Source organism: Pezoporus occidentalis, unplaced genomic scaffold (assembly GCF_034315485.1).
Source record: "Pezoporus occidentalis ecotype Australia unplaced genomic scaffold, CSIRO_AGI_Poc_V1 ctg126, whole genome shotgun sequence".
Lineage (NCBI taxonomy): Eukaryota > Metazoa > Chordata > Aves > Psittaciformes > Psittacidae > Pezoporus > Pezoporus occidentalis.
In genome coordinates this window covers 1,057,168-1,084,031 of record NW_026913060.1, presented here as the reverse complement: position 1 = coordinate 1,084,031, position 26,864 = coordinate 1,057,168, and the positions used below count along the sequence as shown (strand labels likewise).

Sequence of the window (26,864 nt, the reverse complement as noted above, 5' to 3'; positions counted from 1 at the left end):
TGCTGGAGAGGGACTCTTCATTAGGGACTGTAGTGACAGGACAAGGGGTAATGGGTTCAAACTTAAACAGGGGAAGTTTAGGCTAGATATAAGAAGGAAATTTTTTCCTGTTAGGGTGGTGAGGCACTGGAATGGGTTGCCCAGGGAGGTTGTGAATGCTCCATGCCTGGCAGTGTTCAAGGCCAGGTTGGACGAGGCCTTGGGTGATATGATTTAGCATGCGGTGTCCCTGCCCACGGCAGGGAGATTGGAACTAGATGATCTTAAGGTCCTTTCCAACCCTAACAATTCTATTATTCTATTATTCTATGATTCTATGATCACTAGTTCCTGAAAAATCATTTAGGCTGATCAGGAAAGAACAACTTGCATTATGGTGCTGCTATAAGAGCATGTCTGGTGTTAAGCATATGTATTTAATTCATGTCTGGAAACTTCTTTGAAGGATAAACCAAGGATTCAGGTTTTCCTGTATTGCTGGATTTTTAGCAGGTGTAGGTGGTATGGGTTTTTTTTTCAGTGAGAATCTGATAGAAAGATTTCAGGACTTTGTTTATTTATAACTTAGTGGCACAGAGAGTGCTGTAATAGCTTACTTTCATCCTGATGTTTTCAAACAAACATTAAGCATTGCTCCTGTTTTTCAGCTGAGTGTTTTATAGTGTAGAGAGGCAATATCCACACAGATGGGTCAGTATTGGTAGACACATGAAATACATTGGCAAGGCAAGATAATTTCTTTGGAGGAATGGTGTCCCTTTTGGACTGGGACACAGTGGCAGTGGTTGTGCTTTGCCTACATGTTCTGTGTGCATGCTCCAGTGTCCCAAGGCTGCATTGCTTTCCTTGCAGAATTAACAAAGACTGTTCTTCACCGCAGGCCTGAGGGTAGGTGTCCTTAGATGATGTCTGCGAAAATGGGTTAGATCTGAAAAAAAATCTAGTGGACACAGGCTGGTTGTGCTGTTCCATTACTCTGTTATTGTCTGTCCTAGTCAAGGAGCTAATGCATTTTGTAGCAATATTGGAGTCTCAAATTCAATTTTTTACCTGCTTCTTCTGGGCTGTTAATCATAAATCTTAGTCTTTACTGCTGAAGGTGTGCTCTTTTGTGGAAGTGTGATATTCACCGTGTAACCAGCTGGAAGTTACACCAGGCTACTTAAGTACCAACCTAAAGCTGCATTTGCTGGGACATTCTTGGCCTCCTTTGCAGATAACATCCCCTCTAGGACACTAGCCACTTAGAAAAGAGCCCCTTTGCTCTGAGTACAGTGTCTGTCTGACCACACTATAAATAAGCAAACCCTGCATTTTGCATTTCAGGGGTGATATGAAAGGTAGATGAGGAAAAAAAAAGGACATCATTTTACAGTACAGGAGAGCTAGACTCCACTGTGGGTTCTGCTACAGATACTTTGCACCCTGCGTTCAATGTACTCTTCATTTCCTCCATGTACCCAGTTGCAGAGTGTCCATCTATCTATGTAGTGGATAGGTCCTGTTGGGCAGAGATGGGTGTCTTTCCTGGATTCATCTGGAGTGGTGAAGACTACTGCTGTTGCTGCTTTGTTATGGGACAGCTGCTTTGCTGGAGGCTTGTCCTTCCCACCAGCAGCGCTGTGACAGAAAGGGAATAGGAGCTGCAGCCTGCCTCACTGCTTTGCAAAGCCAGCCGGGCTAGTCAGTCACCTCTGCTGGCTTTGAAGAATGCTTCCATTCCTGTCTCGCCAATTTGAGCATAAGGCAGGAACAAGTGTCTTAAGTGCTTAAATAGTGCCAAGATACTGACTGATTTGGATCCTTAAGTAGAAGGTTAACTGGGGTTTGCAGTGTGATGCCTGCATCTGAATCATGGTGGAAGTACTGCTTTTATGTGGTGACAGCTCTTCTTCCAGCTGCAGTTTGGAGCTGAACTCTGCTTCCTGGGCTAAAATGAGTCATCCAGCTTTGCACTTTTCACCATAAGGTTTGTATGACAAGTGATTTTTACAGCTCAAATAAGATCAAGCATAGATGATCTTTTAATGACGTGATCTTTGTGTCTGATTATATTAACATCATAGGGAGACAAATGTCCTTGAGCTGTGAAGAGCCCCTGAAACTATAATCAGATGAATAAAGAGGTTCATACTGATCTGTAAATCAGCATGAGGAAGGAAAGAGCATCACCCATGTAAGCTTTCAAGATTGAAAGCTAGTGTAGCCTGAAGAGAAGTCAACTTGGTATCTTGATCCTAAAGCAAAAGCACCTGCTTCGCAAGAGATATTGATCTGAGCCCATGCCATTAGGGCTTTCAGTGTCACTGTGTTGCCTGGGAGGAGTTGTATCTGAATTTGTGTAGTGTGACTAAGAGAGTACCTGTCAAGTAGGTCAATCAAGTAGGGATTGGGGTGGTGGTCTTAACTTTATGTAGCACTCTCTTTGTGCACAGCTTGGTGTTACAAAAAACAACCAGGGATCTGTAAAATTACACTTTCAGCACTGTCATCCTGTGCAACTCTTACTCTAGCTGTGCCTGTTAGAGGAAGGTAGATGCAGTCCTCAGGTAGTCCAGGCTGGCAAAGACAAGTCATGTCCTTGTCACAGACCTTTATGGACTGGCTCTGCACACTTGAGCTAGGCAAGTCAAAGCCAGTGGAGAAGTGACATTGGTGACATGGTCTTTCTGTGCCACTGGTGAAGCCAAGCCAACATCAAATGTGGTGACAAAAGCCCCAAGGGGCTTTTCAGGGCCCATTTGGATTGTAAAACGCAAGTGACTGGTTCATCTCTGGAACCCTTTCTCTGGGATCATGGTGTTTAGCAGTGGGCTTTGCTCTAACAGCAAATGCTTTTCAGTGCTGGTTTCTCAGTGGAAAGCAGCAGAAAGGGGCAACTGGAAAACCATGTGCCTTCAGGGCCGCAAATGATGCAAAAATGCAGACGTTACCTGCACTGCAGGGTGGGGGAAAGCGTGGGAGGCTGAAGAGGAGTGTGACAAGACATGCTACAAGGCAGATTCTGAATGATTCCAAAAATACCCTTCCTGTTCCTGGTAGCAAAATGTGTCTCTGCGGGTTCAAAATGTGCCTGTGTTGAGACTAGCATTGTCCTGTCATCTCCTGTCAAAATGCAGACTTCATAACTCTCCAATCTAATCTTACTGAGCTAATACAAGCCAAACTTTTCTACCAACTCATCTTGTTGCTGCTATCTAAGCACTATAGTGAGATGGCATAGCAAATTCTCATGACATGCACTTTGAAAAAGTAAGCATGGCTTGCTTGTCTGCCTTGTTAAATATAGGCTGTAACTGTGAGAGACAGTTGACATAGGCAGAGAAATTTTGATTTTTAGCACATGCATTTGTCTGTAGTAACACCTTTAAGTTTTGATTCACTTTGCAGACAGTGCTTGAACTCTAGACAATCTGTTTTTAATCAGCACCGTATTTCTTTCAACAGTCTCACTGCACTTTTGTGAACTGCTATTATCCTTTTTGCCCTGTTCTTGAGGCTTCTAATGTGTAGTTAAGTGAAAAGCAGCAACAGCAGCAGACATGGAGAGCCTGATTCCCTGTGCTGACAGTTTAGATCAAACTATTGAGGAAATTGGTGGATTTTCCCATGTCCTGAAGCCTTCAAATCAGTGCTCTGGATTGCTTTCTACAAAATTCATGATTAGCCATCATTTCCCTTAGCCAGAGGAGCTGAGGGGTGTGGGAGAAGTCAGAACAAATGAGCCAACTGTTGCTTCTGAGGTTAGAAATCCATGACTGCAAAAACTTTTGCTTGCACACTAGAATATGGAAAAAGGAGGATGTGAGGTGTTAAATGGTTTGTTTTGCCTCAGATCTCTTGTGTAAGATAGAGCAATACTTACACCCTTCACTAGCATGGATTGGCTGAGACTAATGCAATACTCTTGAACTTGGGGAAAGGGCAACTTTTTCCCCATGCTTTTTCAGTGGAGAAAGTGTTTTCTGTTCAAGGTAGGTTCACTGACCCTTTTTAAAGCATCTTATGCAGATTGCTGTGTTAGCAGAAGCCAATGTGTGTGTGTCCCTTTTCTCTGAGGAAAGACGCAGCAGTTAAAAAGCAAGAGGTACAGAAAGTCCATACTGCTTTCTGCTCAGGACATTTCATGATGTGGCTACTCCCTGATGACTGCTGTAGGTCAGTGTGTAGGGGTTTGCTGTCTCAGGCAGCTGCCTGTGATCCTCGCTCCAAAGGAGCAAACATACTCCCTTTCAACTAGGCCTGTGCTCCCTTGATTGCTTTTTAAAACGTCTAAAAGAACATTTCCAGAACTGTCAAAGGCATCTAATTGTCTGTTTATGCTTATTTCTGTGGGAGCTTGCAAGAGGGCTCCGGACACAGGTACTTCAGTGCAGAAGAGGTTTTGTGCACACTTAGCTGTCTGCTGCAGCTTGGCTGTCAGAGAAGACAGTGCAGGAATGTGTCATCAGAGTTGGTGTTGCTCTCTGCCTGGAGAATCAAAGCATATGAAAGCAGATGGAAGATCTTACGTGTTAGTAGCCATATTTTATATGTTAGTAGTTCACTGGTTCTATTTGTGATGAGGGCTTCTGGGTTCTACTTTTTTGCTGTGAGTTCTACCCCCGGGAGCAAGTGGTTCAGGGCATTTGGCTGAGCAGAGCTTTGAGCAAGGCTTTAACTGCAGTTTTCACTGCTGCTCAGCGTATCAGCTGTGCTGTGTATCAGCAATGACCTGATACACCCTTCACTTTGTTCAGTTTTTGTGCAAGAGGGATGTTGACTCTAGTCCTAAATTTTCCCTTCTTTTGTTGCTCCCTTGTTTGAGAGCAACTTACTGGTCAGTCCTTGAGCTCTTTGATAGATGGAGTCATCTTTGACACTTGCTTGGACAGCCATCTTCCCCTTTCTGTGCTTCAGAAGGGATATTTGGCTCAAAGACCACCTGTGAAAGAGCTGTGAAAATTACGTTTTAATGTAATACATGTTAAGTTCATGAGGTGGAGAGGTGTGAGGGAAGTGTAATAATTTAGTTGGAGAGAAAGATATTAAAAGACGTACCATATACACGGTGAGAGGAAAATCAGTTCAAGTCAGGTTTGAGCCTGAATCAAAAAATATTAGTTCCAATTCCTTCAAACCTAGATGGTGTTTTTGTCTCATGAACTGAGTTCTTAGCTGAATTGGTCCAACCAAGATCAATATGCTAGAAGTGATGTGTTGCATTTTGATTTTATTTTTGCTGGTTTCCATACCAGTACAGCTTCATCGACTTCAATAGAGAGATACTTGGTTTGTATATTCTTGGGGATAAAATCAGTCCATCTGCACTCCCAGATGCATACATTAGTGTGTGACGAAAATAAGGCAACTACACTGCAGTAGCTTGTTAGCCAATTCAACTACACAGCATCAGAGAAGAGTTGCTTTTGTTTGCCCTCTTCCTTCTCTCACAGCTTCTAATGGTACGAACAAGAGACTCTCCTGACATTGAGAACTCAGAATGTAATTAACAAGTGTCTAATGTGCCAGTCTAATTACTGCTTCTCTTGACTGTCCATGACAATAATGCCATGTAAGTGGAGGAATTAGCTGATTTATAATATAGGAGTTAGAAACTGTTCTGGTTTTGGTTTGTCTTTTTTTTTTTTTTTTTTACTATTACACTTCTACTACATGCCTGTTTGTGGAGGAACAGGACAAGTGTAGTAGAGAATCACTAATTCAATATGACACTTGTTTTGCAGTGTGACAAGTAATTCTGTAGCACTCGGTCTGTACAGTGGATAAAAATAACATTTGGGCTTACCTTGAACTGATAGTGGTTAAGAGAGAAATACAAAGCTAAAGTTACACCCTCATCCCCTTCTTACCTTACATTGGCCAAATTCTACAGGGAGCTTGGCACAGTGGTTGTTCTTGCAGAATGCTGTAAGGTTTTAAAGTTGTTTCTTCTAACATGGTGGTTTTTTGTAGGCAGCTATTTGGAAGATGCTTTAACATTAAAAGACAATGGATTCAAACCTGAAACTGGGACAAAAAATCCCTGCCCTTGGAGAGTGGTTTCTTAGCTTCCTTCCTGAATGTGCAGTCTTTCGGGGCTGGGCAGCAGGGAAAGGACTTTTGGAGAGTAGGATGAGTTAAGTATGTGATACTTGGAAGTGATAGAAAGTGAAAAAATGTGAGTGCCCCCCACACTTCATCCTTGTCCCTCTGTGTTTTTTTCGGACTTGTCTTTAGTTGAGTTGCAGGTGGAGTCAGAAAATCTGAGACAAATCTTAGGTTGGATGATGGATTCACTCTTCAGTGGATACGTATGTCTGTACGTATCTGTCTTGTCAACTGATCTGCAGAGACACGATGAGTTATCTGCTTCCTGAAGATGGCTTAAAATGCACTGGCAGAACATTAGCCTCCTCTCGCCCTCTGGGCTCAGGGGAGTGCATTGCTCTGAAGAGATACTTGTATGACTCTGACCTAGCTGGCTCTTTTGAGATGCCCAGGGCACATCTGCCTACTTCTGTACTGCATGAGGTAGACATACCTTGAGGCAGCTGCAGCTCACCTGAGCAATAACAGCTGCTTGAGTGTTCAGTTACTCTTCAAAAATTTTAATTCTTGAACATCTGGTCTTTTCTAATTTCCCTTCCATTCTTCTCCTGGGAAATCTAGGTATGTATGTGGCATCTGTCTCTCACTCTCCTTTGTTTAGATGGAGACAAAGAGTTATTAATGTTTGCAAATGGCCACTTCATCTGTTGGAAAGTGCCTTCCTACTGTCCCCCTTTCAGGTCCATTTCTTCGCTTGGCTAGTTTCCTTCTCTTCTGTAACTGGAAAAGAGGTCTGTTATTAACTATACTTGCATGTTAAAAGTTCCTTTCCATACTGAGCCCTTTTGCAACACTTGAATAACCAGTTTTTGTAATTTGAAACAGGAGCCCTGTAAGTAAACCCTTTCTGTTGTCCTCTGCTTACTTACCCCTGTTTTGCCCTTTCATACATGGTTCCTTTTCAGTTACTAAACTAAAGACCTAGCAATGAGCAAAAGCCATGCACCCGGGATATAATTACCCTCTCTCTGACATAACTATAGAGCAATGATCCCTGTATTGACTTCAACATATCTAAACTCTGTTTCCTGCCCCATTCCAGTATGGGAAGTTGCAGCCTGTATCACACTCGGCTGAGACTGTCTCTGTGAAGAGGATTCTTCTCTTGTCCTTAGGAGCAAGGCAGTGTTTAATGAGAGCAGCTGTCATGCTTCAATGCGCTGATGCCTGCAAGTGACTGGCAGGCAGTGGGATTGTTGTATTATGGTCGTATTAACTAAGCACTGCTGATAATTGTTATTAATCATTGTCTTGGATCTGTAATATGAAGAAGATTTAGTTCCTTAATTGAAAGTGTTCGAGGTAAAATGAAGAGCTGCTTAACAATGCACAAGTAGGATAAAAATGGGAAAAAAAGGCTTTTTTTTTTTAACTCCACCTCTGAAAAAGCAGCATCTTCCTGTGCAAGGTCTCCAAACTACATGTTTGAGGTGTGCTGGCTTTGAAGATGTCTGATGTCCTCTAGCCCTGTTTGCTGAAAAAGTGGTCTTTTGTGGTGTTCCCTCAAAATCCCGTTGTGCCCCAGCTGGGTTTAGTTTGCAAGACTGATATTCAGGGTAGACAGAAGACAAAAAGTGCAAAGCCTAATCCCTCCCCTCTGCTGGCTGTGGCCGGTTTCCCTACAGTACGTTGACAAAGTTTTTTTGCTCATAGATGGCTGTGCACTAGGGCTTTCCGTGTTTGCCTACCTTGGAAAGCAGTTCTGGAGTCTAGGATTTCTCACAGTAGAAAATCCTTTGATCAGCTTCATCTTCTGTTGCTTATGCTCTGCCTTTGCTCCTGACCCCCATGGTCTCTGTCTGGTTTCTCAGAGTCTTTCCTTGACCTGCCCATAGTGGGATTTGATTTGACACCACTTGCTGGGCTTGTTGTTTCTTTTTGTCATTCTTTGAATGATGAACAGGGAAAGCATTGGAAGAGTTTGGCTCCCCATTGCATTTCCAAAATCCTTTTTTGTCAGGACTGGTTATAACTGGTCCAAGGGGAGCAGACATTTAAGAGCAAAATTTTAACCCATTCAGTACATCTTGGAGGGTCTGGACAAAGGACAAAAAGGGCCAATGTGTCTTTAACAATCTCCTCAGCAGTTCATGTCCTTTACTGAGATTGCCCCTTCCTATGTTCATGAGAGGAAAGAAAGGGGAGAGAGAAGGAAATAAAACAAAAGTTAAAATTGTTAGGCCCCAGCTCCCAGTGTTACATCGAAAGATTAATGCATCGTGTTGGGGATGCTTCAAACTCCATAATCTGCTTTGCTGCCTCTGGGGCTGTTTGAAGTGGTCTTTTCTGCCAGTTCAGTCAGTGATGCTGTTAGATTTATTGAGAACCTCAGCAATTAATTGCTCTCAGACCTGAGAAGGGCCTCATTGTTGTCAGTCAGAGTTTTAATTAGTCAAAGCAGCAGATGGGTAGTATCAGCCTCAAATGCTGGTGTAATTAACTCATTCATTATCAAGTTCTCTTGCTCTGTAATGGTTTATAAAGGACATCTTTAATCTAGCTGCCATCATGCTGTCCCCATAGCAGGAGTTAAATGATTTTCATCAGTCTTTACCATAATTACCCTGTATCCAGGATACCATTAGGGAAAATGCATTTTTTTTCCAATAAATATATAGAACCTCCTTGGCTTCAGACAGGTGAGTAGGGTTTGACCTGCAAAGATGAGCAGGGATGGTGAGATTAAAGTTCCCTTTGAAAGTCTCTGGAATTTTTGTGACTTACCCAGCACCTCCAGAAACATCCTGTTCTGAACTGTCTAGTCTGCTGGCTTTTTGTGCTGTGTCAAGACAGAAATGCGATCAACTGTCACATGTTTAACAGACCAAACCAGCCTTCTTACCTTGGGAAAATAGCAAGAACTCACCTCTTAACCCCTCAAAACTGGATATGCAAATTGCTGCAGAAGGGTTTTGCTCACAGCTGACCAAGTCCTTTAAGGGAATAATGCCACTTTGAGGGGAGCTTCTTGGGTGTTTCTGCATATGCCCTTCCAGAGTGGTTTGAGACATGTCCTCCGTCTGAATGGATACCCAGGATACACTTTCAGGCACTGAAGTTGTCTTGGTAAGTTTTTAGCTTCGTTTTTGACATGCTTTTAGCCCAGGATGTCTCCATTAGAGTACCCAGCATGGTTCAGGAGTTAACACAGGTTAGGATCAATAGGCAGTTTGGATGTGGCCACCGTTTTTCCCTGAAGAGTAAGACTCTGGACTTGGCTGAGTCTGTACCAATTGGCATTAGCACCAGAGAAAGGTCCTGAGCATACTAGGCACATGTTGCCGTGGATACTTATTATGCATGAAATAAGGAGTTTGAAGTAGAACCAGAAGCAAAAGAGCAAAGGACTTAAATCCCTCATCTCTGAAATATACCCAATGCTCCTAAATCTTGACATGGTTCCCAGGAGGGCTGATGACTGCCTCACAACAACAGCTGCTTCAGGAACTTTGGAGTGACCTGTACAAAGGTTCATATCCAAATGGCTGCTTGTGCTTGCAATCTAATATGGGTGCTGGCAAGCTGCCTTTGCTTCCAAATGATATTTCCAGGATTGCCTGAAATGGATGTGAAAGCAGATTTGGTCTTCAGAGGAAACCTTTTGTCCTGGATGCTCTTCCTAAGAAAGGGAGGGTAACAATCTTAACCTCTTTATGTGAAGGTGGGGACAACCTTCCCACGTCACTGTCCATCCAAGCTTCTCCCCAAAATACTGGGGCCATCCTAACTAATGACATCATTTAATGTGGTGTCAAGAAGGCAAAGTAAAGAGTTTACATCACTGAGTGCTGCTTGAAGACTCTACTGCTGCCTGTGTGCTTGCTTTCAAACATTTGGTAGGAACACAAAACCCATTAAAGCTTAGACCAAACTCCTCAGCCAAACCAATACTGTGGCTTTATTAATCAAAAGGTTTGAGAAAAGAACAGCTTGGCTTTTCTTAATTAAGCTTGTCTTTCCCTGGCAGATTAATTACCCAGAATTCATTGCAGATTTCTGGCTCCATGGATGTTATTGATCCAGTCAGGCTGCTAGTTTGTGCTTGCAGGGATCTGTCTGTGATCCTCTTTCTGTGGGAATTTGGGGAGGGAGGGGAGGAGGGAGCTGACTGCCAGTTATTAATAGAATTTGGAACAGCTTTTTTTCCCCTAGCTGATTAAATCAAAATGCTAGACAGTTGCATAATCTCGTGCATCTGAACAACAGCAGCAAATACCACCATAGCCCAGAGGAAAGTGTTGAAGAAGTGTGGAGACATATGCCAAAGACAACAGTGGACTTTTCTGGAGACATAAAGTAACAGGATTTGTTTTATACATGCTCAAGGACAGTGTGCTTAGAAATGTGTTGTGAATGTTTCAAATGTCTTCTGGGCTGTAGTTTTAGTTTAACATGATAGGTTCAAATGAAGCCCAGCACAAGGAGCAGGATTGCTGGTCCCTTTTGATGATATCCACATGAAGTATAGGATAATATCGCCATAGATGCCAGTGCTTGTGAGCTCACACCCAGTGGCCCGGTTGCTGGGGTTCTGATGGGAAGCCAGTGACATCTGCCCCTGCTCTGTGGAATAGAAAGTCTTGGCTTTCCAGAAGAGGAGACTGAGACAGGCTGCAGGTCAAGTGATAGGAGATGAGCACGACTGTTTGGGTAACTGAGAAAGGCAGTCCAAGGAATATCTCCTGTCTGTGGAGCTCTCCCTATAAAACATCAATTGCTTGTTGTATGGGGTCATGAGTGATTCCCTTTCATAGATCTGTTGCTTTGGAAAACAGAATGGGCACCAACAGCTTTGGCTTGTTGAGCCCCGATCTCCTTCAGCCTTGCAAATAGTATTTTAAAGCTTCAGTGCACCCCTGTATGCTGCTGCTTGTTTGCTTTGACTGTCAGGCAGTGCCTTAGTTAAACATTTTCAGGGGTGATTTCTAATCCAGGGGCTGTTCTTTAGCATGAGGCTATGTTTTCCATCAGGCCAGCTTGCTGACTACTGTGGCTGTGTTTGTTCCACTCTGCCTGGATACTCAGTGGATACCCAGCTTCCCACCCCCACCCTTCTGCAGTCTTTAAACAAGAAAACAAACAATCCCTGAAAGTTCTGAAAGATGCTTCTGATACAGGAAGATTAACTGTAAAATGATGAGAGATCTCTGCAGTATCACGAGTCACAAGTGCTGACAGTCACAGGACTAGCTGCCTTGCTGTTTAGAGAACTGCTTTTTTGCCAGGCTTCATTCACAGCCTTGCAGTGTTTGCTGTTTAAAAAAATGTTGTTTATTAATTTAGAATTCAGAAATTCAGGTCTGCATTTTCAGGAGGCAGCAATAACTTAAGGGCCTAAATTTGCCTCGAAAGTGGGGTTTTTACTTTTAGGAAAAGTATTCTTTAAAAAAGTCCCCTGAATTGAACACCCTGAATTGCTCCATCCTTTTTGTAAATGCAGAATAAGTTGAGAATGAGACGTTGCAAGCAACAGATGTAACTAGCTGTAGACCGTAAGCAAACAAGTGCAGGGTTAAGATGTTTGGTGGCTGGAGTCTCATCCTGATTGTGGGTGGTGGGAGAACCTCACAAAACCCTTTTTCAGTAAGATGAGTGAAGAAACCAGTGTTTCAGGGACCACATCGTGTATTCAGCCTGGGCAGCCTAACTTCCTTTGATTCATAAAGTCAGGAGAAAGATGACCAATTTGGCTGCTGGCTACCCAATACATGCAAAAGAGGGGTGGGTGTTTTTTTTTACCTAACTTTAGAGATGAGCGTCAATTTAAAATTGAGACACTGGAGGCCAGTCAAACATATCAAATTATATTAGACAACTGTGTAGGCAGTTTGGTGCTGAATACAATTGAGATGAATAATTCCTAGGAGGTACCTATTTTTCTCTGACAATTACTAAGGCAGCTCAGAGTTTGACAAGTGGCCTTTAGATGTATGAAGTTGGGTGAACTGTAGGTGCCTACGTTAAATACGTATAAAAGCACATTGAAATATATGGCTTTAAGCATTGTTCAACTTATAGAGGTAGTTACTGGAGATTGAGAAACCGTATGAGGACAGATATAGCTTTCAGGGTTACTCCATGTGCTGTGAACAGAAACAACTCCAGATTTGACATCTTTCACCATCATGAAACCCTACTGAATGGAAAGGACAAGTACATGGACTGTATGTGAAAGTGGGAATCTAGTGAAATGATTTAGTCTCCCTTTACTCTGCTTATAGCATTGAAAATGATCCATTACGCTCTGATCTGAGACTACTCCAAAGTTTCATAAGGCTTTAGTGGTGCAATAAGGTTCATAGCACTCACAAACTAGACAAGGCTGTGGGCATTTAAAAAGTATGTAAAATAAGTGAGTTTATCGGTGTCTGTTATTATTTAGTGCATTAAATAACCAGGGCAATCTTTACCTTAAGTAATCAGTGCTTGTTGCTCCCAGCTAAATTCAGAATGAGAGGGAGGGGAATACTGTATTTACTCTTTGTAAGATGTGCAACTCTGTGACTGTGTCTTGCCTGGATGCATGGGGCTACTGTTGGCTATTTCTGGAGATGTTAGGCCTTGCTTATTCATAGTGATGAATAATTGATCTTGGTAATGAACTCACATGGTTTCAGCTTATCTACCATAACTGTCTGTGAACAGGCTCTTTCCCTCTGCAGATGCAAGGTAACTAACTGCATTTCCACTTCAGTTGTTGCCAGTTTATTGGGTGGTATGACCATGTACATCGGGGGTCATCACAGCATAGCTAGTGCACATCCCCAGCAGGCCTTGCACTAATTGTGTGTGCCTATAGCAGTTTGAGTGCCATCTCACACAAGGATATGTTTACTACACCTGTAAGCATGACTGGACATAGGTGTGCAAATTCATGAAGACTGTTGCAGAGATGATGCTTAAAGATTAATGGCTATTAATTCCCTTGGAAATGAGTTTTTTTCTGTGGTGAATGTTAAAAATAGTTACTTTTGCAAATTGTGCGGTAAGACTGACTCATTTGGCCTCACAGAGGTGATCCATTCACTGCTCTCCTGTGCTTTGTGCTTCTGGATTGTAAGACGAGAAGAAGCAACTACTGAGGAGCTGGGAGCATGAAATGCCTCAGGGATACAGTCCTCATCCTATGTGCCCACTAAAGCCCGAGGGAAAATCCTGCTGATTTCATATAGGTTTATGTCAGTCCCTGAGTTGATCTTGTTCAAAATTAATAAACCAGTTATTTGATAGACCTATATTGGGAATTTTATCACTGTAATTGCACACAGTTGTTAGCCATCTTCTTCAGGGATTGGCATCCTCTGGCCATTGAGCAGATGGCAGTTGTAGCTGTTCTGGAAGTGGCCAGTAGCTTCTGGATGGGAAACATTTATTCTCTGTTTGAAATTTGCAAACATTATTGTCTCTTTAAGATTCAGATAAATATATTCCCCACACAAATACACTTATATTCATTGTAGGTTAGGTTTTGAATTTTTTCACCCATTTCTGAACCAAAATAGTTTCATGTTGCCAGTGGTTAAAACTTCTTCCTGCCACCACCTTGCCTGAAATGCCTTTATTCTCAAGCCTGTAATTTTTACGATTCTGCTGTGAATTTTGCAGTTTCAGTTCAGATCCCAGTGTTTTGGCAACACTCCTGTCTGTGTGTGAAGGAATCCAGGCTGCAATATTACTCAAACCTCTTTGTTTCCTCCTCTATGTCTCTAGAGCAACCTGGCCTTTCAGCATCCCCTGAAAGCCTTTCAGTTCTCCTGAAATCCACTGAGCTGGCAAAGACCATAGCATTTTATAGCTGCTACAGTTCAGTAGAGCCCTGGCTGGCTGGTGTAGGAAATTACTTTTGATCTGAGCAGGTGCAGAGCACATTACAGTTTTTAGCAATGTAGCTGTGTGCACAAAATAAAACAAGCCCTGGGAAGCTGCCTTGAATTGGGAATAATACATTTTGGTAGGAATGAGTTGTGGGTAAGATGATATGTGCAGTTATTTGTGTTTGCCTATCCTGGGCAATCAGGAGATATAATCTAACAAGAAGGGTGTTTGTCAGGCTGTCGTCTGAAAAGACCCAGTTTTGGTCCTGGACTCATAGAAAGACTGATTGGAGAGGACCCTGTGAAGTCCAGTTTGCCTGTGTTTCGTGGCCTCTTCCTCCCTTCCGTGAGGATTGTCTAGAGCCTGTCTTGCCCTCATTTCTCCAAATCATCAGGCTGCAGTAATCGATAGTTGCCACCAGCTTCTTCTCAACATGCCTCCCTTCTCTTTGCCAGTCCTATCCCTGCTCCCTATCTTCTTTTCCAGCCCCTGCTCCCACTGCCTTATCCCCTCCCTTGTTTTTTGTCCTCCACTTCTGATTAGCACAGCTGCTTCTTTCCAAGCAGTTCCTTGTCCTGCCCGTTTCCTTTACTCCATTTGTTCCCTTTTCCCTCTCTGTGTATTTCAATAGACTTTCTGGCATAGTCATTCAGCGGGCATACAGAAACAAGTGGCAGCCTCAGAAGATCTCCTGGGGTACAGCTGCTGTCATGCCCAGCTTTCAGGAAGGGAGCTGTGGCTCTAGTCTAGCTTGTTATCAACCCCTTCCTACTATGGCATTGGTGATGGCTTCCCTCATCTTCACTTTCTCTGTGCATGCTTGCTCTGAGTGTTCCTTCCGTCTTAAAGTTCACACAGCAATTTGTAGAAGATAAAGCCCTGGAGTAAGGGCTGACTCCAGTAATGCTTAGGCAGGAGATGTTCGCTGTCAAGGGCAGTTCTGTGGTGTCCCTGGGAAGGACCTAGCACAGCAGAGTGGGTACTCTGAAAATGGCAGCATTTTCCAGTGCTTGCCTGTACTTTCCACAGTTACCTCAAGCTTCTCTTTTACACACAGGGAAGGCACCACGCATGAACGCTGTTGTGATGTTTGGTAAATGATTTTTGCTCTTTAATGCCATAAACAAATGATAAATCAAAGTACTAAAACATTATGCTATGTGTGCTAAGCCATGGCATTTTGTTCAGATCCCTCACGTGAAGTCTTGAGCTCTGATATGTAGGCAGAAGATGAAAGCTTACTGGATAAAGCCCTGTGTAGATTGTGACCAGAAAGAGAGAGATTTTATTGACCAGGAATGGCAGTAAACAAACAAGGAAGGAGTTAAGTTTCACAGTGTGTGTTACAGGTTAACAGAGGAGATGAAAAGATTAACAAGAGTCATTCATTTGCTTTTTTATTATGTATATTTTCATTAGAAAACAACCTTGAACACCCAGGAATAGTTTTCTAGAAATGTAAGCTCATGAAGAGCACTTGGAAGTTTCCATTCTGGGTCCAGGAGAATGACGGGACAGTAACACAGTTGACATGGTCATTCCTCTCGGTCAACCCCTCCCTTGTGGCTGATTATTTCTTACATTACAGCCTTCCCTTCCCTGTGCTTCCTGCCCTAAACAAAAACTACTCCCCTCCCAACCCCACAGGTATCTCTGTAGAATCTCAAAGAGCTTATTTCTGCATGGACACACCACTGACTCATCCCTCAGTGAACATAGTGATTTCTTCCAGGCATGACTCAGGACCCTAACAGACCTTGGAGATCCATGCAGAGACACTGCTTCCTCTCCCAGGCAGACCCTGTAGTAGTGAAAGATCAGACCGTAATCCCTGGGAGTGATTTCAAAAGGGACTCGCACGAGGAGATGCAGATTTAGCCTACTTGGGGATTCTGCCTGCTGGGGATGAAGATCCAGAGAAGTGTTCTTGCCATACCCACTAGCTACCTCCCTTCTTACTCTCAGCCTCTTGGGTAAAAGTCCCGAAGGGGTTGATGCATAGCTATGGGCTGGTTGTGCTTCTGGAATGAGGAAGATTTCCTCTCCAGGCCTGGCCTGCATTGCCTATAGAGAGCTTGTTTGTAACAGAGAGCTGATGTGTATGAGCTAAAACATGAGGGACATGGCCTTTTTGCTTTGCTAGCATGTAAATCTGACAAAGATTCTGGTTTCCCTGTCATCAAAGCAGACCTCACTCAGTTTTACCACCACCTAAAATACAAGTGCTTTTTCCTTACTGTGATTTTGGCTCAGGTATATCATTCAGTCTAGTTACCCTGAGGCTAAGAAAAAACAAGTTACCCATGCCATTGTTCCACAGCTCAATAGCAGTGAAGGACATACCTGAAAGCGTTTGCTCTTCTGGATCAAGAAGCTAAACTCCGTGAAAAAGGGTTCTGCTGGCCACACCAGTCTAGAAGGATAGGAGGAAGGTTTGTGTGCCTGTTAGGAAGGAGTAGAAGGGCTGTTCACACTCCCATCTCAGGCAGATGCTCTACCATGAATAACCCCTTTCCAAAGAAAAGCAAAGATATGGAGTAGTGAGTGGAAGAGGAGGGAGAATATAACCTCGTAAGAACACAGGTACTGAGATGAGCTGTTCAGAAAACACCAATTTTTGTCTCTGTACTTGGGAAAGATGATCGATGGGTTAGGTAGAGATCTGTTCCTCCTTCTAGGAAAAAAGACTAAACTGAGCAGATAATATGCAGTGGAAAAACTCCCAGAGAAGTACAGCAGGCTGGATTTTAAATTAAAGCTGTCTTGTAGTGAAGAGCAAGGAGCAGAGTAACTGTCATCAACTTGAACTGTGAAAGGATGAAAGAGGTGCAACTTGCAGGGGCACACCTGGCTTGTGCAAATTCTATGGTTATTGATAACAAAACACTTATAAGCTGATAGATGCTCCCATTGCCCACCAGTGACTTGCTAACAACCTGCTAACAGCAGGTTGTCATCTTGACACAGAGGGGCACATCTCTATCTGATGCTGGCTATCCCATCTAGGGGAAAGCTGTGGTCTCCTGTAGAAGGCTAAGTTCTAGGAAGGCTCCTTGATTGTGAGCAGACTAAATCGCTCAGATGTTATTTGAGCAAGGAGAGTATTGAATGTGATGTCCTAATTCTGTTTGGTAAAGCACATCTTGATGCATAACATAACATATAAAGGAGCATCTTTGCTTCGTACTTCTGTACTGCTACTTAATTCTTGAAGTCCTGTGTATCAGAATCCTCTTTTTATCTTTTATTTTCTTTTTTTAGATGCTTGGGGAAAAAAAAAGGGGTTAGTAATAGGAAGTAAACAAGCAAGGAAAAATACTGTCAATGTGGCTTGGAAAAAAATTCTCTTTGAGTTCTTGCCCCGTTCAGAAATCCATCTCTTCTCAAACCTGTGATGGCAGGTGTTTGTGCTTTTGCATCATTGTGCTTGCTGAGTATGGCTCAGATAAGTTTAAGGGGTCTTCAGTCTGTTTCCTGCTACTGGAGTTGAATGTCTGTTTTCCACATACTTCTACATTTATTAAATGCTATACAATAATGAACATAAACCAGAGATGAGCCAGAGGTCACATGAAAGCATTTCCCTCTTCTGTCTTCCCTTTTCTTGAAGTCAAATCGTATGTCATACTTTCCACACAGCAACTCCTTAGCTCCTCTGAAGGCTTTTTCAATACAGTTAAGTGTTCTTTCAGGTTTATTTGTTGGTTTGGCTTTTTTTTTCTTTGTGTTTTCAGGATAACATTTCTAAATATATATGTCAATGTACACTTATATTTTATCTTGCAATGCCAGTTCTGTAAGAGAAAACATCATTCTTTCATCAAAGGAGAAATTTACCCACTGACCTGGAGGTAATTTGAATGATGAACTAAGATAGTTTCTGATGTTTGTGTAAACAGAACAGAAGTGTCAGGTTCTGTTCTCCTTGTATCCAGCATGAAGGATGTGAGATCAAAGACTGCCATCAGTAACTGCAGCATGGCAGACTTGCATTATTGAGGGAAATATTCATAAAGCCATCAGCTCAGTGCTGATGTCATATGGAAGCCAATTGATGTTTTCACTGTATCTCCTTCAATGTGGAAGAAGAGGTGAAGGTCAATGTAATAAACTCCAACACTTGTTCCTCCTCTCAGAATTCAACTATGTCATTATCTACCAATGAAGTTAATTTGCCTGCATGGATACAGGAAGGATGTCGAAGACTCTAAAATGAGTCTGTGAGGAACCCTGTGTCTGTCTGCTCAAGAAGTATTCAGGGCTGGAGTTTAGGGTTGGCAAAGGAAATGAAGTATCTGTTGGCTCAGGAGCAAGAAGGAGCAGTCACAAGCAAAGTGAGAGTAGAGGGAAGGTTAGAATATTCAGGAAGTAGTCACTAAGACAATGGCACTGCTGACCAAGCACTTCCCTCCATGTGCTTGACTGACATATAACAGTAAAAGGAAGGAATAGGTCTTCTGGTCATATGTTCTCACAAGGAGATGTGCAGGGGTCCTGGTGGATAAACCACAGGTTGGAAGTGATAATGTTGCAGCCTCCTCCTACACTAAAGAGTAGCAGTACTTTGCTTAGTCAAAATAATCTTTTCTTCTCTTGAGGAAAACAAAGAGAAGGTGCTTGAAGGACTGACCACCACATGTGGGTAGGGGATCATCTTCAGAACTGGAAAATCTTTAGAATTGTCCTCCATTTACAGGCATTGGCTCTGATGGTTTACTGCTGCCAGAAAAGGGCTTTGAGAAAGGTCAGGGACCTGGCAGACAAAAGCAGTGTTTTCCTGTCTCCCTGAGTAAAAACAGTGGACAGCCAATGCCTCTCTTGACTCAAATCTATCTTGCTGACTTGTTCTTTCCTTGGGTTATCCATCATGGTAAGGTAAGACATGGACCTCTTCTGCACCTTGCTTGGGAAACCACAACAGGGAACACACCTGACTTACTTGAAAAACAAAAAACAGTCCATCACTCCTGACATTTGAAACTGAAAGCCAAGTGTTAGGTGGGTATATGGGTTTTGCTAGCATTATGGGGGTTTTGGGGCAACCAATTAACAGCAGACACTGACACTGGGAAAGTGAATATATCAGAGAGGACTGACTGATGGTTAGAGCTGACTGACGCAGATTCTTAATGGTCCCTGTGTTCTCTGATGACCATTGGGTTAGTGCATGTGCTTGAGTCACTGCAGGCACAGAGGAAGAGGGTCTGAACTTGGCAGTGGGTATTTACCAAGCAACTGGATGGCAAGAACAGAAAAGCTGTGAAAGCTGGAGGCCAGCACTGATGTTTCAATAGGCAAGAACAGCATTGGCAACTGACACAGAGCAAAACACCTCTGAAGAGCATAACCAGAAAAGCATTACCAGAAAGACCTGTCAAAACTGACGGAAAATCAGGGGACTAGCAGAAATCACAAGAATGAGCAGGACCACACACACGATTTCTGATGATGGCTGAACACAGTCCTCCACACTGACCACCCCCAAACTGCATTGGAGGACCACAAAGCCCAAGAACTGAGGGGTCTCCACAGTGGTAGGACCTGGAATTTTCTCCACTGGGAGAAACAGCTGCCAAACTCTGCAAGCTTTGTTTGTCAGTGGAAGCTGGTCTGACTGACTTGTAACAAAATACAGAGAACGTCTCTTCAGGAACCCAGCGTACAAGACTAGAGGAAAGATGTGGAGGGGAAGAGATGCCTTTTGCAGCATAGCTCTGCCCCATCTCTTCTGTCTGTTAGAATCCCCCAATACACAATGTATTTTGCATGTCTCGGGAGCTTACTATCTTCATTTGCACCTTTTAAAGTCCTGCATAGTAGCACAGAGGGGATAGCACAAGGAGGTTGTGGGAGAGGAGAGGACTGTGCTATGGAAGAAAGAGACCCTCATCAGTATTTCTGCTATCAATACTCTGGGGAGGAAAGAAAAAGTGAATCCAAAACCCCAAACCCCACACTACATTTGCACTTGTTCTCTCAGGCTGGCAGCCTAGAAGTTCATAAACTCAGAAGTACCTTGTTCTGGAGTTAACTGTTATAAAAACAGTTTCCAGTAGTTTCCCCGAGTTTGCTTTGCTGGTGGCAGCCCTTCAGCTCCATCTGGCACATATATGGAGCTCTTGGAACAAGTTTTGACCTTTCTTTAGCCCCTCTGCCCATCAAGCCAGCTAATGACATGCTTTGTATTGCACAGAACACATACAATTGACAAGTTCATAGTGTTGTTTAAATATTAAACAGTCTAGACAGGCTTTTGAGTCTTATGCCGCTATGAAAAGGCTCAGACCTGAAATACCCATCTCTGAAATTGGGCTGCGGGATCATTTGCACAGTAGGACAGACAGTAAGACTTGTATACATTGCCATGCAACAGAATAGACCCCAAACCGCCAGCCCTAAGTGGAAAGTTTATTTCTAAGCACAATATATGGAAAAAACAAACCAACAAACCCCACAGATATAGAAAACGTTGTAGCAAATCCCTGGTCAAGTAGGACTTCTTGTCTGTCACTACCCTGCACCTCACAGCCGCTTAAAATGTCATGCAATGGAGGAGAGGGCACTCGGATGACACCCTCCGCTTCAGATCAAGGAGGATCTCCAAGCAGGAGAGGGCTGATGGGACTCCCGCTGAGTGATTCGGACTGTAACCAGCAAAAGGGCAGCACTGCTCACCCCCACCACACACTTCGTGACTACCAGTGGTAGACTTAGCACTTCAACAGGCTTTACCAACGTGGATTCTCACAACACCCCTGTGAGGTAGGTACGTATTGTTATTCCCCCTTTGCCTGGAGGGGGGACTGAGCCAAACAGCCCAAGGCTACAGAGTCAGTGGCAGAGCTGGAGTGAGAGTATGCAGAGTCCTGTGTGCTCAGTGTACTAGATCACACCACTCTTTCATGGCAGCTTGTGCTTCTGACCTCATGAACTTTGAAACCATTAGCCAAATTAAAGGAATTTGACTTCTCCATATTAAATGAGCAGATGGCAGGGAGGGAAACAACATCATGTCTGACACCTGTCCCTTCATCTGTGTATGCCTCCCCCTTCCAAAAACCACCATAACTACTCATTTCTTGGAAGGAGGACAGCTTCCAGGACAGGCATTGGGGTGAGAGGCTGCTGTGATTGCTTGCTTTGGCCAGGTTTCTCTCTACTGTGGATCAGAAGTGGTTCTTCCAGAGACTGTTCATTGCAACACCTTCATTGTGGGAATAGCTGCTTTTAGAGATGACTGGAATTGCCCCTTCCCTCTTCCTCTGCTCACCAACATCCTTTCCCTGTCCTCTGCCAAAAGCACTCTTTGGTAGATAATAGGATTGGTCAGATAAAGGTACAGTGGCCTCAGAAACCATGCTGTTTCACATGGGTCCTCAGTAAGTCAGCTTTTTTGGCTTGTGTTTTGCCTTCCACATTCTCTGCCAAAGAAGTACCTGTTCTGTTGCATTCTGATATTCAAAGGGACACTGTCAAGTAATCGAGGTGAAAAATATGACCTGCCTTAAGATGCTAACTTCCCTCTTGAATGTTTCAGAATGGCTAGTATGTTCAAACCTGGAAGGTGAAGTTTGACACCTTCTCTGGTCCAGAAACACCTGAGCCATGAGAATCTAGCTGCCAAAAGGAGCTGGTGGCCCATGTTCACCCTGGCTCCAATAGATGCTGTGAGAGATTCTGAGAAGATGATGGAGGGCAGTTGGACACAGCCATTGCGCAATGCTGCTCAGCACTGCTGCTAAATGGATGCAGTTTGGCTGAAGTCCTTATCTTAAATTTGGTCAGAGCTGGGTTCAGGCTTGATCACTATGGGTTGATTATTTTGGGATTGCTGAGCTGTTGCTCCTCAATTAGCCAATCTCCATATTTTTAGGTTTCCTGCTCTTATGCTTCCTTTCTAGAAGTTGCACAAGCAAAACAGCTCAACCCCTTAGAGCCGAGACATACCCTCCACAGAGCAAGGACAGACAGCAGGAAATCAGTAATGCAGATTTCCTCCTGTTGCAGAAGAAAGGGGAGGAGGAGGACAGGTGAAAGGAATGGGGTGAGCAGAGAGAACGATACATGCCCAAATGGAAAAGGACAAAATCAGTAGGGAAAGAAATTTTATTTTCAAGCTTGTAAGAGAATATTACAAACAATGGAGAGTAAAAAAAGCCCAAACCCTAAAAACTATTTAAAAAGTACTTGACAGTGTCCCTTTAATATCCACAAATGATTCGGCTGTTGTGCATTGAAAAAGAATGTTCCTGAAGAGCAACCAGTACCTTCAAGGATATATCCCAGAGAAGGAGACTATTTGAAGTGTTACATATTCGATCAGCAACTGTGCTCCTTCTTCAGACTAACTCTCTTGAACAGCTGAATGGAATAGACTCTATAATCAACTAACAGACCGGATGCGAAAGGCTCAGCCTACAAGACTGAGTGAGACTGTTTCAAATCGAGCAGCAGGGATACAGACACCGAAACAAAAAAAGGATGTATATGTCTAATGCATGACTGTCTGAATCAACAAGGAAGCAGAAACCCACTAAGGTGGGTCAGCTTCTTGTGATTGGAGTAAAATGAAAGGAAATTAACCTGGAATGTTTGCATGGAAAATGATGTGTGTGAGAGGCAAGATTTGGATGCTTGATTTGGGGTTATGAAGGCATAAATCACACCAGTACTTGTGCTTGAAACACCTGTGGAGCATTTGTATAAAATTTGCCAAAAATGCCTACATGTCAAATAAGGATCATGGAGCATCCTCCCCCCTCCCAGTTCCACCCTCACAAACCCCTTGTCAGGAACCTTAGGAAAAAAAAATCAGGATTTTTGGTGAAATTTGGGTATGCCTGGGTTTTGTTAGATTTTCTTGGTGGGATGATTCAATCTCTCTTTCTGCGAATCAGTACTGAAAATTCCCCAGCCATTTCACTTCAGGTATCCTATGGTAAATTGAACAAGGCTCCAGAGAGACTCATGAAACAAAACAATTCATAGCCCTGGTTAATCACAGTCTGGAAAACAAAAATACTCCAAAATATTTCATTCCCTTCCTTGTTTTTATAAATCTCACACTCTGTGTGTTTGTGTGCGCGTGCATGTGTGTAAGGGGGGTGCGTACAGAGCGTTACCTATTCCAGGTAACAAGATTTGTAAGACATGCTAAACCATCTGTTCCTCTGCTTCCCCAGAACTCTGCCTACTCAGTTTGTAGTCTGTATTGCACTTGTTTTGTTGTTTGCTTTTTTTTGTGATTTGCTTTGTTGACTTTTTTTTTCTATTTTTTTCCTTTTCTTTTTTTTTTTTTTTTTTTTTAACAGGCTGGAAAACATTAACCTCTTTAGCATGAGTGTGCAGCTCTCCCTCCACCTGCTTTTTTCCTCATCTGGCCAAGTGCCGCCTCTTATATCTTGTGCAGTTTCCAACAAAGAAAAGGAGAGGAGAAGAAAAAGCAAACAAACAAAAAAGGAATTTAAAAAAAAAAAAACAGGAGAAAAGGAAAGAGAAAGAAAAAGGCACACCATGCTCCTCTGCTGTATGAGTTCTTTGTCTCCTCTGCTTTGTTAAGGCCTCCTGAATTCCTCGGCTCAGACCGTCGTGACCCTCATGACGAGCTCTCTGTTACTGCTAGACTGACTCCTCTGTTCGTGAGGCCTCAGGTGGCTGAGTATATGCAGGATGGTGTAAGCACAGTGGTGGTCAGAGAGGGTGCCTGTGGCATGGCCGGCAGCCCGTGCCCCGCTGTCGGCTGGAGCGGAGTTAGTGGCTGTACCACCAGTGGAGGACGAGTGGGTGGTTTGGGAGGAGGGGCGCTGATTTGTCCTGGTCCCTGTTTTTTGTTCCTCCATGTCCTTTGTTTTGTCATAGTTCAGCACTTTCCACTGCTGATTGACAGCCTGCCACCGCTTAAAAATCCGGTAAACCGAGGGCCCTTCATGTATTATTAGACCTGGAGGGAAGGGGGAAAGAAATAAACATAAAACAGAAACAAAACTTTAGAGAGAACCATAAACCTACCCCAGCATCCTGCCCCCAGCTAGCTGGTTAGCTCAGCTCTTCCCCAGCCAGTGTTTTTTCAACGATAAATCACATATTTTAATTACCAACTGGCACAGCACCGATGCTCCTGCTCTGCTGGATCCTTTTTCCCCTGAATTAACAGGATTACAGCTTTATCCCAGCAATCAATAAAGAGATCGTAAATGCAGCAGAGTGAGTTATGCCCTTACAGCAAAACAGTATCTGTTTACCAATAAACGCCTGAGGTTTATCTATCACTGGACTAGTTTTGCATGCTGCATAGGCATGATTCAGCCAGCAAATGGCATGTGTTTGGAGGGGGTGTACCTGGGTCTGACGTGCTGGTGACGTCTGCTGCACCAGCGTCATGTGTGTGCACAGCTCAAGTCTTTCCCCACACACACAGCAGCAGAGCAGACACGCACACGGAGGCCAGAGGCCACAACAGAGCAAAACAAAAGGTCTGTCAATACCTGTAAATGGTCTGTCATCCTAGGCAAAGTTTGCATACGATGAAGTATCTGCAGAGCAGGTCCCTCACTGTACATCACTGCTCCCTTCCAAGGGGGCAAAAAACATACTTGAAAGGAAGGGCAGATGAACTTACGCTGTGAGTGCTCCGAGTATGCATGTAATGTGTGTGACCCATCTGCATATACCAGAGCTGATGTCCAGGGGATGGTACTAAGCTATGAAATACCTGACTTCTAATGTTCTCTACAGTTGAACAAGGCAACAAACAGTTCAGGCACTTCCACCACCAGTTAGCTCACCTTCCAGCAGTCTCTGTCATCCTCCCTACCCTTGCAAGAAGATGGAAGGATTAAATAATGTTAGAAGTTGTTCAGATGATGACAGTACTTGAGCATTAAGATCTTATTATTCAAGCTGCTGGGCTCTGGATAGACCCTTTGAAAGCACTAGGTCCAGCAGTAACTGCAACACTGCATTGCTCTTCTCCTGTGAGGCTGGAGAAGTTGCAACATCTCATGTAGACTGATTTAGCTGACCCACTGTACTGTAACTGACAAGCTTTGCTACAGAGTGGGATCTATGCAGAATGGGGGGGAGTGGGGGGGGGGGGGGGGGGTGTCTGAATCTCCTTGTTTTGCAGCAACCTGCATGTTGGGAAAGTGCTTTTGTGTCTCATGTAACTGAAGCCAGACCAGCAAGATAGGACTGGGTAAATTAGCGCATGGATAGCTTCATTGTTCTTAATAACAATGGCTTCGCCATTCTTGCTCAGGATCAAGGTTATCAGAAATGTTTCTAGGAAGAACAGCTCTCTTCCCTGCCCTGTTGCAAGCATAAAATACAACAGCAAAGAACAAAAGACCCACAAGAAATAAGAAGCAAAATCATGCCTGAATGAGGAGGTTGTCTTAACCAGCAATGTGTGGAGAGATGATGGTCACCACAGAATAAAGTGGCTTATGGCTATCCCTGATGAATCAAATATTACAGCTTTACTCTCCACCCACCTTTTCCAGACGGTTCTAGTTTCTGATAACAAATAATTACTGGAGTAAACCTGTACTATACCAAAAATCAAAGTATCTGAAGGTCATCTTACCCTTACAACTAATCTCGCCATTACTACTGATGGGGTGCAGACCCCTGGTTTCTTAGCGTTTGCATCTGTTTTTCCAGAGTTTAAACCCTACTTTAAGTACAGATTGAGTTTCTAGCCTCTCTGGTTTTAGGCATAACTAGAAGCCCTGCTGACTTGATCACAGATTAGCTTCAGCGGGACACTCAAAGTTGTTGTATTGGAGTGCTGAGCCTGCTTGCTGGCTGTAGAAGTAATTACATTGGATAGTTGAAGTATGCAGATCTGGGTATTCTGGGACAGGGAATGGCACTGGGCACTACAGTGTGAGAGAAATCTTCCCTCTAGTTCCCACAGACCACTGAAATTACACAGCTGTAATCCTGTAGTTATGCTGGCATTTCATAACAAAACACCATGATGTATTAATAGAAAAACATGGGGTTTCCTCCCTGCTTTGAGACATGGCTGAGAATTCTGATGTCCTCTGATCAAAGCATCAATCATAAAAAGCAGGACTTAGGGAAAGCCTGCAGATCCAGCCAAGGAGACAGAGCTTTGAAGCAGGCCTGAAGTGGATCAGCCCATGACAAGGGACATTAGACATATATTTAAATGAGCTGTCTGATCTGTAATGAATGAAATTCCTCTCTGATCAATGACAGAGCCAATGTTTCTCTGAGACCACTTTAAGCCTCGGATAAAAGAGCCGAAATCGAACGTTTTCTCCTTGGCTGTAGAACATTCTCCATGGAATCAAATCCATTCTCCGAAGTATTAAACACTGAGCCAGAACTGTAAATCTATTCTTAATTACCTTATCACAAATATTTAATGCGCAGCCTGATTCAAGAGGGCTGTTTATAAAATTCTTGTTTGTTTGCCTTCTAATTATAAATGTTTATGATCTTATGCAATTAACTGTGTGATGCTGATGGATGGGTTGCTGAGTCAACTGAGCACCTGTTTTCTTAGATTATTTTGGTTTCCCAATATTTATAAAAGTACAAAGTAACTTGTTTTCATCTGTATTTACTGGGCTGTAAATTACTTATCGATTTCCCAGTGTCAAGCTCAGGAAGCTGTAAAATTAAAAAGTAACCAAGTGGAGGGGTAGGCAGGGAGGCGGAAGTAACAGTGATTCATTTGCAAGAGTAAATGCCAAGAGTAAGCAAGAGCCCATCAGTTTATATCAAGCTGCAGGATGCTTAATGCTCCCATCGAAACAAATTTTGTCTGCCTGAGATAAATTAGGATTGGAATTCCTATGTTCAGCTCTTTCCGCCCCTTTATAGAAACACTCCTCCCTCTAGCATCATTCTTATTTACAGAGGTGAAACTTTCCAATTAAAGGCCAGACTTAAGTGGGAAATCCTTCAGGAAGAACTGTATTTAACTA

General features: G+C 43.3%; 1 protein-coding gene across 3 annotated transcripts in view; it reads right to left on the bottom strand.

Annotated features, from left to right (window-relative positions):
- Positions 1-20,299: 20,299 nt before the first annotated feature.
- Positions 20,300-26,864, bottom strand: part of MARCHF4 (membrane associated ring-CH-type finger 4) — a 103,408-nt gene continuing 96,843 nt past the window's right edge. For all 3 annotated transcript variants that reach the window (XM_062607780.1, XM_062607781.1, XM_062607782.1), the window contains one exon: positions 20,300-23,845. In XM_062607780.1, the coding sequence (XP_062463764.1) occupies positions 23,484-23,845 (362 nt within the window). In that variant the 3' untranslated portion in view covers positions 20,300-23,483. The remainder of the gene's footprint in view (positions 23,846-26,864) is intronic.